We start from the raw sequence: 19001 nt of genomic DNA on the forward strand, positions 1-19001 counted from the left end.
GGAAGCAAATTCATAGGAAACTGGTCTTCAGCCTGCTGCTCAAAAAATAAGCTATTCTTTAGAGCCACAACTGAGCTAGGAAAGGAAGCGGGAACACGCTGATGCAACTGGCATGTTTCTGAATTCCCTAGGACTAAACTTGGGGCCAGAGGATTTCTTTCAGTGCAGAGAAAAGGAGGGTTCAGAGTTGATCCCTTCTCTGGAAATGATGCTAACTAGTTGATTCTTTTGTTTATCTCAGCAATTTATCAGCCTAAAAATTAAACATGTTTACATCACTTGGCAACATGTTTGCCAAGAGTGAAAATGAACTAGTTTATTGTAGATTAGTTGTAGACTGTGAACAATGTTACTTCCTATGAATTGCAGTAGCATAAAACAGGCTTTCTGCTGCTTTGCAATACTTTTTTTGCTCCCACCCTTTTCCCTTCACTTCAAAGCTGATCTCTTGCTTTAGGTTTCTCCTTCTTGACAACTATTTGTGTTACAAAGGATTATGGCTTCAGGTGAACTGTAACCAATGAGTCAGAATGGGAAAAATACAGTTGTATTTCACTAGTAGGTAAGTTTTCATTAGAACAAAGATAATAAAAAATGCCAAAATTATGACTGCAATCGCAAATATATTTGACTTTTCTGAATATGACTCCCAAAGTGCTTGAATGTTTTGTTTTCCATGAAATTCTTTATTTGGATTTCATTCCATTCGGACATAAGAATAGGGATACCCTTACAAATAGTAGTAAGTGAACGTTTCTGTTCGTAGTGAGTAATGATGGTGTTTACTCTTTTTAGAGATGACTCATGTAGACTGTACTTTTGTTTTTTTAATGGAGTTGTGAGTTTTGTCATAAATGCATATACAAAGTTTATGATAATCCGAACTTTATTCTTGCTTAGCTATGACCAGCTCTCCTATTAAATTATATTTTTAGACTTGTTTCCTAAGGAAATGAAGCTTACACTAGTCATGCTGTCACAGTCAGCTGTCATCGTCCGTCCATCTGTCCACCCTTGATAACTCAGCCAATTTTAGGCAAACTTGACAGACTGGCAGAGATAAACTAACTAGTTTTCTCCAACTCTGTGCCTGGGAGGCACACTGCTGGTTTCCCTCACTGGAGGAGAAGCCAGAACAATCCCAGATCTTTGCTCAGTCCAGGCAGGGCTGAAAGGCAACAGTGTGCCAGGCATTGTGCTTGGCTGGCCAGCCCAGCAAAGGTAGGGAGGAGGGCAGCACCAGGGGAGGTGAATTATGCTTTGAGGGCAGTTTGGAGATGGCAGTAGGGAACTGGAGATATGAGAAAGACCTGGAGATGTGAAGGCAGTCATATGGTAGGGGGGCTTATTTTAAATCCTGCAGGAGATGGAGGAGGCAGAGGAGGAATAGTGCGGCAGGAGGTATAAGGAGAAAAACAGGAACAGATTTCCTTCATTCTGCTCATGGAACAACTTGTTTCCTCTTCAGTCATAGACACAGTTATGAGTATTGTAACCTCACAGAAAAAATGATTGTTAGATAATTAACATGCCTTTCACTGTGCTTGACTGCAGCTAGGTTTCTGCATAGGTAGTTACTTTGGTCAAACCAACTGGAAACATACTCTTTAGTGCTCATTGCTGCTGTTGCAAAATGTTAATCATTACCATGCTGTCAGCCTTAAAAAGTTTGTTCACATGAAATGTTAAGCTTAAAATGAAGAACTCCAGCTGCCTTTATTGGTAAAAAAACCCATAGTGAAGTTTCTAATTTCTGTGTTCCTAAAGTTGTAATGATTTGTGTTGAACAGGGAGGATAGGAAGGAACATTTGAAATGTCACAAGCACAATTGGAAGGTTTGTGAAAAAAGGTGAAATTTAGGAAACTTCAAGTGAAAGTGCTTGAATTATAACCTTTTGATAAATGTTTAGGTACCTTTATCAGACTCCAGAGGGTTTTTTTAGAAACTTGTTTTTTTCACCTGTTTATCAACTTTTTTTTCTCCAGATACTTCAGTTTATGGCATTCTCTTATCACACTGCATCCCCATCTCTCACAGTTATCTCTGTGCTCTGATTTTCAGCTAGTTTTCTCCTGGCCAGCTACTTCATCATCTGCTGGGGTTTTATGTTTTATTAGTTCTTCTGCTGTGATTCCAAGAAGTGGTGCTGCATATATTCATTAGAGAGCATATAAAAGCCTTAGCTTTTAATCTGCAAGTTTCAGTCTCAGTCGAGGGCTTTATGTAGAGTGAATTTATTGAAATATAGCAACTTGTTTTCCATGAAGTTACAACAAGTAATTTCCCCCCTTTCTTGACAGAACAACCCTTAAGTTGTGTTTGTTTATATCACTGTAATTTAATGCTCGTTAGTTCTGATACATTCTTGTCTTTTGGTTAAAAATGATCTCTAAACTGATAAAAATTTCCAGTCTTGGCAGAGATCAGAGCCTGACCAGCTTCCGATTAGTGCTCGCTTGGACACTCTTTTCCTGTGATTGTCTCCCCTAGTACAATAAGCTGCTTTCCCTCATTTTGCCTGAAAGTGCAGCTGCCGGCTCTCGGCTGAAATGATGTAGTTAGAATGACATTAGGATGTAGCAGGCTCCAGCAGGAAGCAAGGAGCTGCTGGGGCAGGTCAGGAAACACTTTAGGATGATCAGAATTTTCTGCCATCTTCTGAGACCATAAGACTGTATTAATTAATGTATTTAACCCTTCTGGTCAATGATCTCTGCATGGTTGTGTGTGTACTGTTTGTCTGTGCTGTACAGATAAGCCTGTGAAATAAGCAAAGAAGTTTTGTGTTGAATAAACAGCTTTGCTGAAGATGCTCATAGTATATGCAAGTACATATATATCCATATATATTAAAACACACATTTTGGCAGTGGAGTGGCGAGATTGAATAGTACTGAATTGTTAAAAATGAAATACCATGCATCTCCTTATTTCAGATGATTTGAAGAAACAAAACCAAAGTACCTTTTTTTTATTTTCCTTCCATTCAATCTTCCATAATTGGTGTGTGTGCTCTTGTGTCTCAGCTAAGTATCTCACCTGCCAGCTGGGCTCTAGGACCATGGAGAAAAATACAAACGCTCCTATTTCAGTATTGGGTTTGCTTTCTGCCCCATGTGTGACATTTTGGGTGTTGCTTGGTTCGTGCTATACTGAGTCTTTTGTTTTCAGAACTTTTATAAGTGAATTTTACAGGAGAAGGCTGCTTGTTCCCTTTATTGTTTTGTTTATATATGGGCTAAAGCAGTCCTTGCTGCAAAAGATTGAAAATACACTGTGTTGTGCAGTTTTTCTTCCATATTTGAACAGTCATTAGCATGGTTCCTCTAATTAAGGAAAAAAAATTGCGTGTTTAATGTTGCTACTTCTGTGCATTGTATTTCACACTGTAAAGCTGTGACAGTACATCAGAATTTACAGATTATAGGGAAACATATGCAAATTGTCTTCCTCACCGTCAGGTTTATGCTGTTATAGTACATGATGAAATGTAGATGAAAGAGGTGTGGATTTCAGAGGGGGGCTTGCAGTTGAAAGGAGTTGCAGCTGTGCCTGCTAGGGGACTGCCTGAAGAACAAAGAGAGCAAAACATAATCTGCAGACAACCTTTTGTTTTTATTTCTGTGCTTGCTAATTTTCGTAGATTTTCTTTCACTTGTTGTTTGAACCAAATTAAAGTCGTCTCTAAAATTAAAGGGCATGGTCATTTGGCTGGAATTTTAAGATGCCTAAGAGCAAACTCTGAACCGTCTTAGAGACTAGCTTTTCTCCTAGGGAAGAAACCAGTGTGTTTAAGTATGTTTAAACTCTGTTACTTCTGAGAAGAGAATAGAAGTCATTGTAACACAAATTGCTCCTTACCTAATGGTGCATCAGCTGGATGTTAATGAGAATCTCTTAGAGGTGTTGCTATTTCCTGACTACATAGTGTTACAGAAGAGATCTCCATTTAGCAGTGTTGTTGAAGTGATGGAGCAGCATGTCACCAAATCCAGTGTTTGCAGTCTGGGGACAAGCATTCCAAGTGACCACTTTACATTTCTGTCATTTACAGGCTTGGGAAAAACCAAGAGAAAGACAAGTGCGAGAGATGCCTCACCCACTCCCAGCACAGACGCGGAATACCCATCCAACGGCAGCAGCGCCGACCGGATTTACGATCTTAACATTCCAGCCTACGTGAAATTTGCCTATGTTGCAGAGAGGGAGGATGAACTGTCCCTTGTTAAAGGATCACGAGTGATTGTCATGGAGAAGTGCAGCGACGGCTGGTGGAGAGGTAGCTACAACGGACAGATCGGCTGGTTTCCTTCGAACTATGTGGTAGAGGAGGTTGAGGAGGCAACTGCAGATTCACCCAGCTTTCTCAGCCTAAGGAAAGGCGCTTCCATGAGTAACGGCCAGGGCACCAAAGTACTCCACATTGTTCAGACACTGTATCCATTCAGCTCCGTCACAGAAGAAGAGCTCAACTTTGAAAAAGGGGAAACGATGGAAGTAATTGAAAAGCCTGAAAATGACCCAGAATGGTGGAAATGTAAAAATTCCAGAGGGCAAATTGGTCTTGTTCCTAAAAACTATGTAGTAATCATTAGTGATGGTCCTACCATTAACACTTCTCATCCACCTCAGATAAGCTACACGGGACCATCTTCTACAGGACGGTTTGCTGGAAGAGAATGGTATTACGGGAACGTTACCCGACACCAAGCAGAATGTGCCCTGAACGAAAGGGGAGTGGAAGGAGACTTCCTTGTTAGAGACAGTGAATCTTCGGTAAGTGGTGCTTAGCCCAGCAGGTTTGTAATCCCCCATGCGTGGGGTACCAGCATGGCAGTGAATAGATCCCCTGTCTTTTCACCCTTAAAGAAGCTAACAAGTCTTCAGAGCTACCAACCAATACACTTGCTGCTTGTGAGAATCAGTCTGTTAGTGAAGTGCAGTGACATTTACACTGAAATTTCACAGTTGTGGTCTGTATTATCCAGGGGTTTTTTTAATTACTGGACAAGCAAGTAAATTTTCAAGTTTCCATTTGACTTTTCTTGTGTTTCTCATGCAATCCTCAAATTTACAGTGCTACAAGATAAAATAATTCTAGCTAATAGAAAATTTGGTCATTAATTTGATCTTAAAGCTAATTTCAAATAGTCTTTGGATTGGTCCATTTTGTTCTTTTAATTGAATAACTACATAGATTCTTTATTGGTTGAAGTCCCATTTTAATGTATTTCTGATCTACTTAGATCACTTAGGTTTTAATAAGGTAAAGTTAGGTAAGATTATGATATACAACAGGGACGATCAAGTCAGCAGCTCATATGCCTTGTAAATTGAGCCGTGATGGCATCAGAGGGATATAACTAATACTGATTATGGTTCACTGTAATTCTGAAAGTTCAAATTTAAAATTCATCTGAAAGGACTTCAGTGTGTGCTGAGGCCAGAGAAATCACAGTTAAAGCACTCAAAATTTAATTATCCCTTGACTGTGATTTTGAAAAGATGACAGATTTTAATCTTATATCATATGTATAGTTGACAAAATTGACAAAGTACAATTCTGTAACAATCTCAGATATTTTTATCTGACTACAGTATTGCCTGATTAAATTTCAGGCATCTTTCCTTGACAAATTTGTTCTGCAGAAGACATGATAGCTATCAAACTACCCTTTCTTTGAAACTCTGTGTCATTGAATTCCTATTTCTGCTTAATTGTAATCACTAAATAAAGGCAAATGCAAATAAACCACAGCAGAACAGGAAGAAAAATAGTGATTAAATAAAAATAGGCCAGAGAAGGACAGGAAGAAAAATAGGAATTTAGAAATCATGACTGACTTACAGAGGCTGTTTAGTCAACAGAAGAAAAGACTGATGTGGGACATAATAATGGCCAGTCTTCGCGAGCGAAGATTTGGGAAAGGTCATTGACCCTTCCAGCCTGCGCAGTGGATTTTTTAGGTGAGACACAGCGTGCGCTGAACTGAGCCCACCCTTTAATCCTGAGGTTCATCTGCCGGGGCCGAGTGAAACTCGGACAGTGGCAGTGAGGGTCTCAGAACGTAGGTTTGTTTAGAGTGACCTTCTCTTAGATGGATTGCCTCACAGGGCTAACGAGCTCCATCTGCCCGGGGGGCCGGGAATCGAACCCGGGTCGCAGCGGTGAGAGTCCTGCACCCTAACCACTAGACCACCAGAGGCCCCAATGTGGGACATACGGTCTTCTAAAATGTAGAAAGTCACTGGAGGATTATGGTAGTCATTAAATTACAGTAGTAATTAGGCAGCATCCTATCTGATAGGGGCAGGCAGAATACTGGATGCTGTGTATTCTTGGTGTGTCTGTCCAGCAGGTAGAAACTCACTTTCAGATCTGGATGCTGCATTGTGATTTACCTTGAGACTGTAGCTATCAACTTTCTTCTGCCTTTAGGGAAAGTACCAGAAGAACAGTTTGAAATACATTACTTAAAAAACAGTGACCACCATGGCTTGGTTTTTTTTGCTCTTAAGAGTCTACCTCTTATTTCTGGAGTAAATGAATTTCCTTGAAAAAACACCTTTTAGTTTAATATGATGTCATGACGCTGAATGCTTGTATTCAAAGCAGTTTCAAATTTGCTGTCTGCATTGTTGCTGGAGAGATCGTTGCTTGTGGAACGCAAAAAGATTAATTCAGAATGTGGTCTTCAAACTGTTTCTGGTATCTAACACTTACTGGAATCCCAGAAAATTTATTCATATTACAGCAAGTTTTTTGCACACCCACAAAAAAAAAAAAAAAAAAGGCATGCTGAATTGGGGAACTTACCTTTTTTCCTGATTTTTCTACTCTTGATCAGGTCTTGCAAATCCTGTATTTGGGGGTGGTTTTAGCAATGAGAAGACTGTAGTTATGCATGTAAATGCCCCCTTTGTCTTAGTACTATTTGAGAGTTTTAGTTTTTATTAAGTTTGAAGAATAATTTACTGCATCTCAAACTTTTGTCTGCTGTAATCTTTATGTGTCATACCATCATGTAGTTTGTTTATGTATGTGAATTATAAAACATTGGAGATTGCTAGTTTTTTCCCTGAAGTGCCAGGAATGATATAAGTGAATGGGCATACTTGATAGCATTGAGAAAAAGATCATAAAAAATCTATTTCAAGCTTATTATGTATGGAATGAAGGAAGAGTTTAGTAATAACCCTTAAATTCCTGAAAGTTGCTGTGTTTCACATGCATGACTACAGAGGGTGTTCATGCTGTGGCTTAAAGTCACCAGGAGTGTCTGCACAATCCAAACAAAAGATCTTGATTAGAGAGACCAGACTGAATAGAGCCAAGTTGTCAGCTCTCAGGTTTGCTCTTTCCACCTGAGCAAGACAGCAATGGAAGACAGCACTTCCCATTACATTGTGTTGTGAACCCACATATTAAAGCTGTGGATGCAGGCCCATAGATAAAACTGTGAATCATTCTGTTAATTCTGTGTCTGATTTTTGACCTCTTTTAGGGTTTTCTATAGCCTTCCATCACCATAGTTACAAAAATTCATCTGTATAAAAGTTTTCCTTGGATTTCTTTGAGTTTTGCTCTTATTATTGAGTTATGAAAAGCTCTCCTTGTATAGAGGAAGGTTTGTGTTATTCTGTATTCTCTTGATGAGACTGTCATGTTTTTCCATTTGAAGTGTTAGTAGTTGCAAGATTTTACAATGTTTCTCTAGGTTTAACTTACCAGATGTTTGTCTCACAGCTAGATTCCTTTAGCCAAAAATATTGTCTTCAGTTACACTTACATCTGAGGGATGCTACCGTGGTGGAGAATATCCTGAGATGAACTCTGTAAGTTAGCTAGGAGCCTGATAATCTTCATTAATTACGAAATACTATTATTAGAACCATAAACTTGCTTGAACCATTTAAGCCCATGGTTTATGTAACAGGCACAGTTACCTACTGATAACGTTTTTGCATCTGTTACACCTAGGTAATGTCACCTTAGTGTTGGAGATCTAAAAGAACTGGCACATGCCTAGTTAGAAATACTGCTTGATTTGTTCTTTCTTTGCAGGCTGCTAGGTTGATGAAATTTATAGTCTTGTTTAAGTAGCACTCCTCGACAAAAAATGTAGATTTAACCTATGCAGTCTCTGTACAGCACCTTCTTACCCGTTTTGAATTGCAGGCTCTTCAGCGGTCATTTTTATTCTCTCTGTGTAGTTCCTAACACAAGACAAACAGGTCTTGGCTGACACTGGTGGCCTGGGCTGGGTGGGTGATCATCATGCTTTGAAGATCTCAGATTTCACTAAGTAGAGAAGCAAATGTGGGTAGAAGAGGATTGTTTTGTTCAGATTCACCCTGGGAAACAAGTATGCTTGCTAGTGCTGTAGCTAACAGGAAGCAGTAGTATGTCAACTCTAGCTTCTGAGCAGAGCCTTTGCTGCAGACACCCTTAGGCTTCAAAGGGAGCTTCTGTGAGAACTTGTGGGCCCCTTGCCCTCTGCTGTGGGTGGGTGCAAAACTAGTGATTAGACAAACACCAGTGCTTCGTAGTCCTATGAGGTCTTCTCATGAAGCAAAGAAGGTGTTATTTTTCTCAGAGTAGTTCTGTTTATTAGCACGAATGATCTATGCAAATTTTTTGATGATTTCAGGAGCAATTATTCATTAGGAAGTAATGGCTACCTTCTACTGGTAGCATCACAGCTATCAAATAATAGTACCCCATCCTAAATGGAGTTTCAGGGTATAGTTTTAAGATGGCACTGACAATTGTAGGTGTATTAAGATGATACTGAGGATCGTGGGTGTGACTGGATTTGTGTCAGTTCTTTGAGATCGTATTTAACTCCTGTGTTCTTTTTCCAGCAATAGTGATAATAGAGGGAGGAGGCATAGGTTGAGAGTTTGTATGTTCTTCTGAGGTGCTACTTCTGTAGCATTCATGGTCCCATATTTTCCTGGGGTTTTAATCCTGCAACTGTTGGATAGAAGCAGTGAAATGTGACAACTGTTTAAAAAACGAAAATTGTTCGTGTTCTGTGACATGCAGTGATTGATGAGTGCAGTGGACACGAGGAGGAAGTTGGGGGTTTTTTTGAAAACCAGCATAAGGAAATATCCTAGTGGTTTATTTTAAATGGAAGAACAGAAATCTTATTAGAGCTATATTTGAAGATCCATGGAACCAATTCATGTTTCTGACCTGTGTAATAATGATTTCAGAACATGGCAAACATTACATAGGGTGGAGAAGAGTATTTGGTTATGTCCAAGTGAGGTAAAAGAGGTAGAAAAAGGAATTAACCCTCCCAGATCCAGATGGCTCTTGATCCAGACTGACCTTAGATCTTTGGGCTGTGACTTGGGTTTTTTGGCTGGGTGACTGAGGAGGAGGAGAAGTGAGGAAAAACCTGGGTATGGAAGTGGTAGGAGTTGTGGAGCCCCAGGGTGGGCTCACAGATGGGAGCTCAAAGGGTCTAGAGTAGTTTGAGGAATAAGCGCGTGAGAATATCTTTCTTGGAGAAAGGGCATTGCCAAATGGAATTAGACTGAAAGAAAAAATTTGAAATAAGGTATAGAATCAGTAAAAGGCTTTCAGGGGGAGCTATTTGTCACAACCTTGCCATTTATGACAAAATTATTGTTTAAATCTCAAATAGAGATTGTAAAGAGGGAACTCTCTTTTCCTGTTTAACTTGTTTTCGCTCTTACATTGCTTTATAACTTGTTTTCATGAGAGAGTTTTCAGCTGGGTTTTGGGGGGACTTTTTTAACAGATAATGAAGTTCCTGACCAAAGAAATAAAATTAAAGGAACATCTTCCTACCTGTTGTTTTCCACATGCTGTAGGCACCAGCTAGTTTATGGTCATCTTAGTTATAGGCGAGAGTTAAAATAAAGGAATTGGAAACAATTCAAAATAGTACTGCACCTGGACTGCAGGGCTGCAGGTGTATTACAGCTAATCTTTAATTTTCTCTTTTAGGAATTGATTTAACTTCAGGTTTAGGTCTTTCCATTTATGATGGTGCAGAAATATTCACAGGTTCCCTGTCACGAAGCTGTGCTCTGTAAATCTGTTGTAGAATCGTCAACTCTTCTATAGATTTCAGGGATTAAAGCTTACTTCTGATGTGCCTTTATTTAGTGTATGTCTTTTATTCCTGGAAAAGTTAGTGTGCAAACATCCAAATGTAGCAATTAATTTAAGATGAAAAAGGAAGAAAAACTGGCCAGCAGTTGAAACAAAATAGCTTAAACAGTAAATAAAATAAACAGTCTTGAAGCAAATCCAAGGAGGTCAGCAGGGAACCAATTTAAACTGCATCAAACCAGCATAGTTTGAATTGGCAATGTTAAGAGCAATAGTTTATTTAGAGATTTTTTTAATAGTCTTTTTAATGAATTTGCGTGTTTGTTAGGGTGGGAAGGAACCAAAATAAAAACAGATACAAGTCCGATTGCTTTTGCTGTTCGTACTTGAATCCTGTAGAAGTTACTACTCTGAGACCAATAAAGGGTTGCAGGATTTTTGCAACAGCTGTTCAAGCTCTTCCATCTCCTCACACCGGATGCTGACTCTCAAAAGAGTTAGATCAGCCCTTCCGCTTTTTAAAGATTTTTTTTAATTAAATCAGATCATGAAAAGAATAAACTTTGTAACATATTCTACAGAAAATAAGTCATGATAATGTCTTCTATTTATGTATCAATCTAATCAGCAGCTCCAGGGCTGGGGAGAATAGGCAACAGTTCAGGAGAATGTTCATTCATTAAAGTTATAATTAAAATGGCAGGAATAGTATTTAGTGTATTGTGTAGATCACTTTGTAAAGATCTAAGTCTGGCCAGTACCTGGGTTGTAGGACAGTAGATCAGAGGTCCAAGAGCTATTCCTCTGTGTGTCATTAGCACATCCTTTCTAAAGGTCTAAAGATAATGATCCTTAACAGATAAAAGGAGCTTTGGAAGCTCATAACTTTGACGTGCTGAAAACAACTGGTTGTCAGAAAACATCGAAACCTTGCCGAGTGCAAAGTGACTATTTCACTTATTTTTTAACTTTTGTCATAACTTCTTTCCCTGTTCCTAAAACAACAAAAAAATGTTTCATTCAGATTATGAACTTCCCATTTGTAAATTCTTCTGTTTTAAATGAGGACGTTTTGGTTACTGTTTTTTGTTTGGTGTAGACATCACCCATGGAATCAGCAGAACTTAGTCAGCAAGACTTGTTCTTGTTTTTTGAATCCTAAACAGCTAGTCTGCTGTAAGTGCCACTCTCAGTGCTGTCCTTGGAGAGACCCTACAGACCTGCCTGGTAACCTGTGTTCAGAGCACAGTGATCAGCATGCTGCCTGGAGCCCATGCCCTAAATTTCTTTTCTGTGAGCCCAGAGTCCCAGACCTTCTGCAGAACTTCATTTGTGCAGGCCTGTGCTTTGTTACTGTTTAATGGCTTCTGCCTGGGGCTATGGAGATGCCCACTGGATCAGGGTCCTAGGCCTACGTGGTTATGGCCGCTGGAGGGTTTGTCCACACTGTATTTGAGGCCTTAACCACAGCACAGTGTTGGTACAGCTGGGTTAACTTTAACCCAGTGGGGTAGGTGCTGAAAATAGACCAGTCTTGGTGTGAGCTCTGTGCAGACTTGTTTGTGATGCTCCTGAGGTAGGGATTTAATATCAGAGATAATAATAATAATGGCCAGTCTTCGCGAGCGAAGATTTGGGAAAGGTCATTAACCCTTCGAGCCTGCGCAGTGGATTTTTTAGGTGAGACACAGCGTGCGCTGAACTGAGCCCACCCTTTAATCCTGAGGTTCATTTGCTGGGGCCGAGCAAGCTTGGACAGTGGCAGTGAGGTCTCAGGACGTAGGTTTGTTTAGAGTGACCTTCTCTTAGATGGATTGCCTTACAGGGCTGACGAGCTCCATCTGCCCGGGGGGCTGGGAATCGAACCCGGGTCGCAGCAGTGAGAGTCCTGCACCCTAACCACTAGACCACCGAGATAGCTGGCTTAAAATAGCAGTTTTCAAACTTGGACTTAGGGATGGATGACAGGGCATAAAACATATCTTGGGTGGAGCATTGGAAATCCCAAATGTTCTTATGCACATTTCTTTCCATCACTTTCCCCCACCCTCCCCAGTCCTCTCCTCTTGGCAGACATGGAGAGTGTTCTGTCTATTTTGAGCCAGTAGCTGCTCAATGCCAGAGGAAGCCTTCCTGACAGAGCCTACACTGACCCAGTCGAGGCCTGGTGACACTGGGTTATAGGTGGAAGAAGTAATTCTCCTACGGGTGTTACATAAAATTTTTTTAAAGAAGTGGTGCTTGTTGATCTGGAATGTAGAAGAGGGTTAGTCCAAAGATATGAGGAGCTTGCTGCTGCCTTGAGCAGTATAAGAGGGGAAGAGCTGCTGAACAAAGCCAAGGTACGAGTCTGGGGAGTTGGACCAGAGCCAGATCAACAGGCACACAGGAGCTTTGTTTGCTGTGAGCAGGTCACATGGAGTCAGAGGGAAGGCAGAGAAAGCATTAGAACTAAAACAGGTAAGGAGGGAGATACAAGGGATGAGATTTTGGGATAAGGCAGAACATGAGGGATGTGTAGGGCAGACACACATTGTTGCAGAATCAAGGACAGCATGCCTGAGAAAATGCTGTCCTACAGCTTATTTAGGTATGTACTCGGTGTGTATCTGACCCCTGCAAATGCAGCGTAGAGGACTCGGTGGCTTTGGTTTTGTGAGCCAGAGTCTGGTGACAGCAGTAATGTGCGAGGGCTCCTGAGCCCCCTGCTTTGTCCTCTGCAATGCCACAGCTGTGCTCGGGGTGTTTCCTAAGGCGATGCCAGATGGTCCCTTGTGGGTTTTGTTTAGCATGGACAAGTTCAGGTTTGCAATGCTGGCCCAGCTGGAGCAGCAGTGTGGCAGCGGGTTGTGTCTGGAGCCTGGCACGTGCCTTCAATGGTTTGTGCCTGCAGTTATGCCTTCAGTGGACTGAGACCCTGCAGCAGTACCTCCACAGTCACATCAGGCATTACTTATCTCCATTAAATGCTTGCTACAAACTCTAGTGTGTGCTTTTTATGTTTTCCTGGTGGCTGGCGACACCTGCCTCCATCCACCTATCACAGGACAAACCCATACTCCCATCTGTCACATCCCACTCCTATGGGGAAGGGACAACCCAAGATTCATAGATGGCTGCCATCAAAAAAGGAATGGCAAAAACCAGAAGGATCCAAAAAAACCTCATGAAGTTTTATTAGCAAGCTACACACTTGGCATAAAAATTCGTGTATGTTTTGCCCCTGCCTTCTAATAGGAAAAGAAATAATAAAATATATAAAGAGAAAGTGAAAGGGAGATCAGATAGGAAAAGAAAGGAGATCACTAGTCCTGGGTCCAGCATCAATCCAACCGACAGGGTGTCCAGGATCCTGGGGGTGCATCACCAAGGCTTTGTGGGAGTGCCTTATTCTAAGTAAGTTTTCCCCGCCCTGGAATTAGGTTTCTTGCTCTTCATATAAATGTGTTAGCATGTGTAGTCTGTTCTTCTGGCCCTTTCTGGAAATGGGTTGAGGGAGGAAGGGGGGGGGCTTTGAGGGTCTATTGGTGGTCTTGATCCCCCTCTGCTGGACTTGCCTGCTCCTTGACCCATTCCTGCACCTGGACTGTTCTGTATCGTGCAGTCTCCATGGACTAAAACAGGGAAGTTGGCCACAGAAATGTGCTGCCCTACCTCTATACATCCCCATTTTCCAGCCACGTTCTTTTCTAACTTGCCTGCTTGAATTGTCATCGGTATTTGAGGCACAGCAACATGTTAAATCCTTATTGCCCAGGCTTCTACACTGTCTCTGTAACCAGCCAGCAGTGGTTGATGGCTGGAGATGGAGTTCAGCTGGAAGCTAGGGACAAGTGTGTCCTTTCTACCATCCTATGGTGGCATGTGAAGCAGAGAGTGGAATGGCCTCATCCTGGCTGTTTGGATGACAGTGCTCTCTTTGTTAAAGCAACTGATTGCCAAGATGAAGAGATTTATCATGAGAAATTGTTCGGTTCTGAATAACTTAATTAGTGCTTTAATTTTCTCTTTTGTGGGGGGTGGTGTAATGGTGAGATTTGTACTGTGTTTTTTTTCTATAGCTTTATCTTTTTTACAAAGAAGGTGTACTCAGTGGAAGAAATGATTCCCCATGCGTGTGTTAATGAAGATAAGAGGTGAATGTGTTTTTGTCTTTTGCAATGCAAAGCAAGAACAGCCCTCTAGTGGTCACGGCTTTAAAAAAAGTGATACAGGGAATTTTCTTCGTCTCACCCAAGCAGTATTGCAGTAATTGCATTCTCCAGGGCACTCTAGCAAGGAAGGCATACATGATAAAAGTTTTTCCCTTCTCTTTGACATTCTCGTGCTTCTAGATTGAGTAATTAAGATAATATTTGCAATTTAGTCATGTAATTGGCAACTTCAGACTGCATCTGGGGAGCTTTCACTTAACTGACTTAACTGTGCACGTTAATAACAATGGCAATTATTTATTGAATAATAGGCTATTGGGTTTCTTAAATAGCTAAAGCACTGAGCTGTGGAACAAAGACTAACAAATTACCGTCAACTGTATGACACAGTTTGTTCTTGAAACCGCAAAATTACGCCTACATTTTGTTCACGTTTATGTAATTATTTTTTTTCTTTTTGAATTCTTCTCAACAGCCCAGTGACTTCTCAGTATCTCTAAAGGCGTCGGGGAAGAACAAACATTTCAAGGTGCAGCTCGTGGACAATGTCTATTGTATTGGGCAGCGACGCTTTAATACTATGGATGAGTTGGTGGAACACTACAAAAAGGCTCCCATCTTCACCAGTGAACACGGGGAAAAGCTATATCTTGTGAAAGCACTTCAGTGACGTTGAAGATGGACTTGGCCACCTGGGCCTCTTATAACTTACAAGCCTTAGGTCCTAAATTCACTTTTATAGAACAGAGCAATATCTGAAGCAGGCTTAAGGAATAGGCTCTTTCTAAAGTGTTTGCTCTGTCAGTTGCTGTTTGTCCTTTTCTTTTTTTGTTTGTTTGCCTCTTTTTGTGTTCCAGTTCTGTTAATCTCCGACCACCTCTCTTCAGGTTGAGAGTTTCCCTTGGGTGGCCGTGGTGAGCACTCACCTTCCCGGCTGAGTTCAAAACTCCCCTCTCTTGTGTACGTTTACATAGTTAGCTCAGATCAAGGAGGGGTGTTTTCAATTCAAACCAGTGTTAATCTGTTCAGATTTGCTCACACAGGCAGAACTCTCCGTTCAGAGACATCGGGCACAGTTTGAATGCACTGAAGCCGCAGCTGCTTAAGTGAGAGAGAGTAGACGTAACAGTTGTGGCTGTGAGTTCTGTAGCTATATCGCTTACCGGGTAGGATATTACAAAAATTCCTAGTTCCTAGAAGCACTCTTTACACTGTACTCTGCTATTACATTGCCTCTCTGACTCTTTGTGAAGAGTACACTAATTAAAAGCATTTTGTAATAGTACTTCTTAAACTACTATGGTAAGATTGTAGTAAAAGAAAACTATCTAGTGTATTTTGGTCTGTAATTGCAACAAAGAGAAATTTTATTTGAAAGTTGATTACTAGAGAAAGAATAAATGAATCGTAAAGGCTGAATGTTTTGGTAATCTACAACCAAATGTGCCATCCACATAATGCTTTTTCCTCTTGCCCTTCTGCTTGTTTGAATTAAACGATTATGTATTTAATTCTCAAAGTAATATGTATCTGTAGCTGATTGTTGACACTAATACAGAAGATTAATAAAAACTGATCTTGGGACAGGGTGGGGCGGGCTACCAACACTATATATATATTTGCTTTACAGAAAGAAATCTTCAGGTTTTACAGAGGATGATGTGGTTGGTAGGAAGAGACACACAGAATGTTTATGAAGAAAATGCATTTTTCTCTTTTCTTTACATTTAAAGTCCTTTATGGTTTAAATATACAGTCTTTAGATGGCACATTCCTGAGATTGAAGAAGGGATCATGAGATCTCAAAATCTTGCATACTCAGTTTTTTGGATATTGTAATAAAAAAGATATTACGTCATGATGGAGTACTGGATTTATCCTTGGGTGGTAGTCCTGGTGTTACTTTGTCAACGTGAAATAGAGTGAATAATGAATTTGTTTGTCTTGGAATTTGTGTGGCCTAAAAAGGAAACGTCTGTGACTGCAGAGGACAGTTTTGATAAGGGGCAGTATCTAATGGGCTCTGTCTTTCTAGTTTCTGTGATAATTAAGTCCATTGATAGCTTTAATGAAAACTGCAAGATGGACCTGTTTTCTGGTACCTTTTTGCTATTAAAACACATTCCTTACCTATTCTGTATTTCAGCCAGTAGTAGTACAGCTACCTCTGTGCATAACTCCAGTGCAGGATAAGCAGACACCAGCACTGTCTGACTTGCTTGGGGGTTAATCATGACACTGCCAGGAGACTGCACTGTACTTCTGTGAATGAATTGCAGTCTTGCTCAGATCCAAGAGGCAAGTACAATTTTTGAAGTTCTACGCATCTACTATTTTCCCACCACTCTTGAAATCTTATTTCTGTAAGGTTTTCTGAATTGACAACTGTATTTGAATTAAAAACTGTATTTTTCTGTATGTGCATTAACTAAAATTTGGGCAGTGATACTTGTGCTTGGTAAAGCTTAATGAAGGAAAGCAGTGATTCAGAGCAATCCAAAATGATCATGCATTATCCTGAAGAGCACCTATCTGTGACTGTCTTCTAAGAAGATAGAAGTTTTCCTTAGGAAGTTGATGAGAAGTACCAGTTGTTTACAATCTGCCTACAGAGGGACTCCACAATGGGCTGCTTCTTAAACTTCATGAGTGAATTCTGCAGAGAATGTAGGGTTTTGCCTTCTAATACCTAGTTTTTAATTAGGTGAATCTGAGCATGTACCGGGTATGGCAATGACATTAAGAAAGTCAACTATATGTTGTATAAGCATTTTCAGGTTTCAGTGAAATGCTTTTCAGTCTCATTGTCTCTTTGTAGTATTTGGAAAAAGTATATATGGGAATGGTTTACCTTTTCAGTAAACTGATTATGCTAATTACTCTTTCACGCCCCTTGTTCATTTCTTTTCTGAAATATTCCCTAGTTTCCTGAAATATTCCCTAATTTCCTGTCCAGCCTATGTATTCCTCTTGCAATTTTTTTCACCTTTTTCTATAGTCCCTTTTTACAAGCTCTCTTAGTTCCTAACCCCTTTCTAGTCTTAATAGCTTAGAACTAAATCAAATACATATAAATGAAGGTTTAATTATATGCTTTATATTTTAATGCTTTGTTAAATTTTGTTTGGATTTGTTACCTCATCCTCTGTAAACAGCTTCTTTGTCTTAAAGTGTGAATTGTTAAAGTTTTGGGTTTTTTTATTTTTTGGAAGCTGTTAGTTAATTTATGACAAAGTGCTGTAAATTACTAGCTCAAATAATATTTTTCTTTTAAATAAGTCTCACCTGGGTTTTGCCCATGCTATATTTAATCAACATGGTTTCCATTCAACAGGCTCATTAATAGTTCTTCAGTTGTTCTTGTCTTTACTAACTGAGATATAGTCATGCGAGTTTTGCTGCTTTTTGCTGCCCTTTTGGCATCTTTTGTTGCATTTGGCCCGAGCATTAACAATCCTCAGTACTAACTGCTCAATAAAGGGGCAGTAGACTTGGGTTTTATTTTTATTTTCCTATTTTATATGTACCTTTCAATTGTTTGACAAAACCTCACCCTTATTTTTTAACTATTTATAGCCTCTTTGTCAAAGCTTGGGGGAGGGGTGGTTTTTTTTAATATGAGTGGAGTCATGGTGACCTGAGTTTCTTTGCCTGCAGTATTCATTAAAAGCTCAAATAATTTCTAATGGAGTAGAAGTGTTGATTTTTCTTTATGGTGTTCAGTCTGGCTTTTCCCGTCATACCTGCTTTGTACAGGTCTATAAGTTGTACCTCTAAGTATTATTCCTGTGCAGCTGTTAGTGTTTTGTTGCCTTGTTTGTGACTATAGAGGAATATAAGTGAGTTGTCTGAATCCATAGTAATTACTGTATTTTCCATGCAGTGTCAGGAATTTGAGATCCATGTTTTTGATTTTAGGTCTGGGAGCTTGTTGACAAGTTCCCACTTGAAGTTATCTTGACTGTTTGTGCTATCACCCTTTTGGTATCACATATTAGATGGGGACAAATTAGTAAAGGATTAATCTAAGAGTGAACTGAGAGCATGCCAGGCAAACTCACATGGATCTAGTGTATCATAAAAGCAAAGGATTTGCTTAGTCTTTGCTTTTGGGGAGAGGAAAAAGGCAATAAAGATGTTCAGTTGGGTATTTAACAGGAATGTGGACTACATGAATGAACTATAAAGTCCCACACTTGAATGATTCTGCTTAGTGTTCTCTATTCAGATATTTTTGTCTCATAAATTTATATTAAATCCTTAAAGTTTATAACTGTTTTTCCAAGCTTTTATTGTAGCTTTTCTGGTACTATACAGTTTGGTCTGGTTTAATGGTTTCACTATGAGGAAATAGAGATCTTCCACACTTAGAATGATACCTTTTGTTATAACGCAAAGTTGGAGTACTTTTAAAATGCCGTCATACAATTTCACCTGTAAAAATGAGTCAGATTTTTGCCTAAATTCTGAATCAAAAACTAGAAAATGGATCACAGTTCTTTTGAATTAGGTCTGGCAATTTACTTAGCAAAAGATACTAAGTAATTGTAAGGGCATTCGTTTTTTCTTGGTCTTAAAAATAATTTAATTCTGTGCTTTAGAGGTAAATTAAACTTGTGCAGTCTTGACAATCTGAATCTAACAAGTTCTGTTTTCATACTCCAGTGGGATGGGATGACTCATTTTTAAATGGAAACTCATTAACATATTTATAATGGTAAATTGTGAAAGTTGTATTGCTAAAGCAACTCT

The 19001-nt window shown here is 39.8% G+C and overlaps 1 protein-coding gene across 5 annotated transcripts in view; it reads left to right on the forward strand.

Annotated features, from left to right (window-relative positions):
* Window positions 1-17357, forward strand: part of NCK2 (NCK adaptor protein 2) — an 85811-nt gene extending 68454 nt beyond the window's left edge. For all 5 annotated transcript variants that reach the window (XM_017817390.1, XM_017817388.1, XM_017817391.1 and 2 more), the window contains 2 exons: window positions 4057-4778; window positions 14725-17357. In XM_017817390.1, coding sequence (XP_017672879.1) covers window positions 4057-4778; window positions 14725-14919 — 917 coding nt within the window. In that variant the 3' untranslated portion in view covers window positions 14920-17357. The remainder of the gene's footprint in view (window positions 1-4056; window positions 4779-14724) is intronic.
* Window positions 17358-19001: the final 1644 nt, after the last annotated feature.

The sequence above is a fragment of the Lepidothrix coronata genome, unplaced genomic scaffold (genome assembly GCF_001604755.1).
Source record: "Lepidothrix coronata isolate B3197 unplaced genomic scaffold, Lepidothrix_coronata-1.0 Scaffold60, whole genome shotgun sequence".
NCBI classification, from domain to species: domain Eukaryota; kingdom Metazoa; phylum Chordata; class Aves; order Passeriformes; family Pipridae; genus Lepidothrix; species Lepidothrix coronata.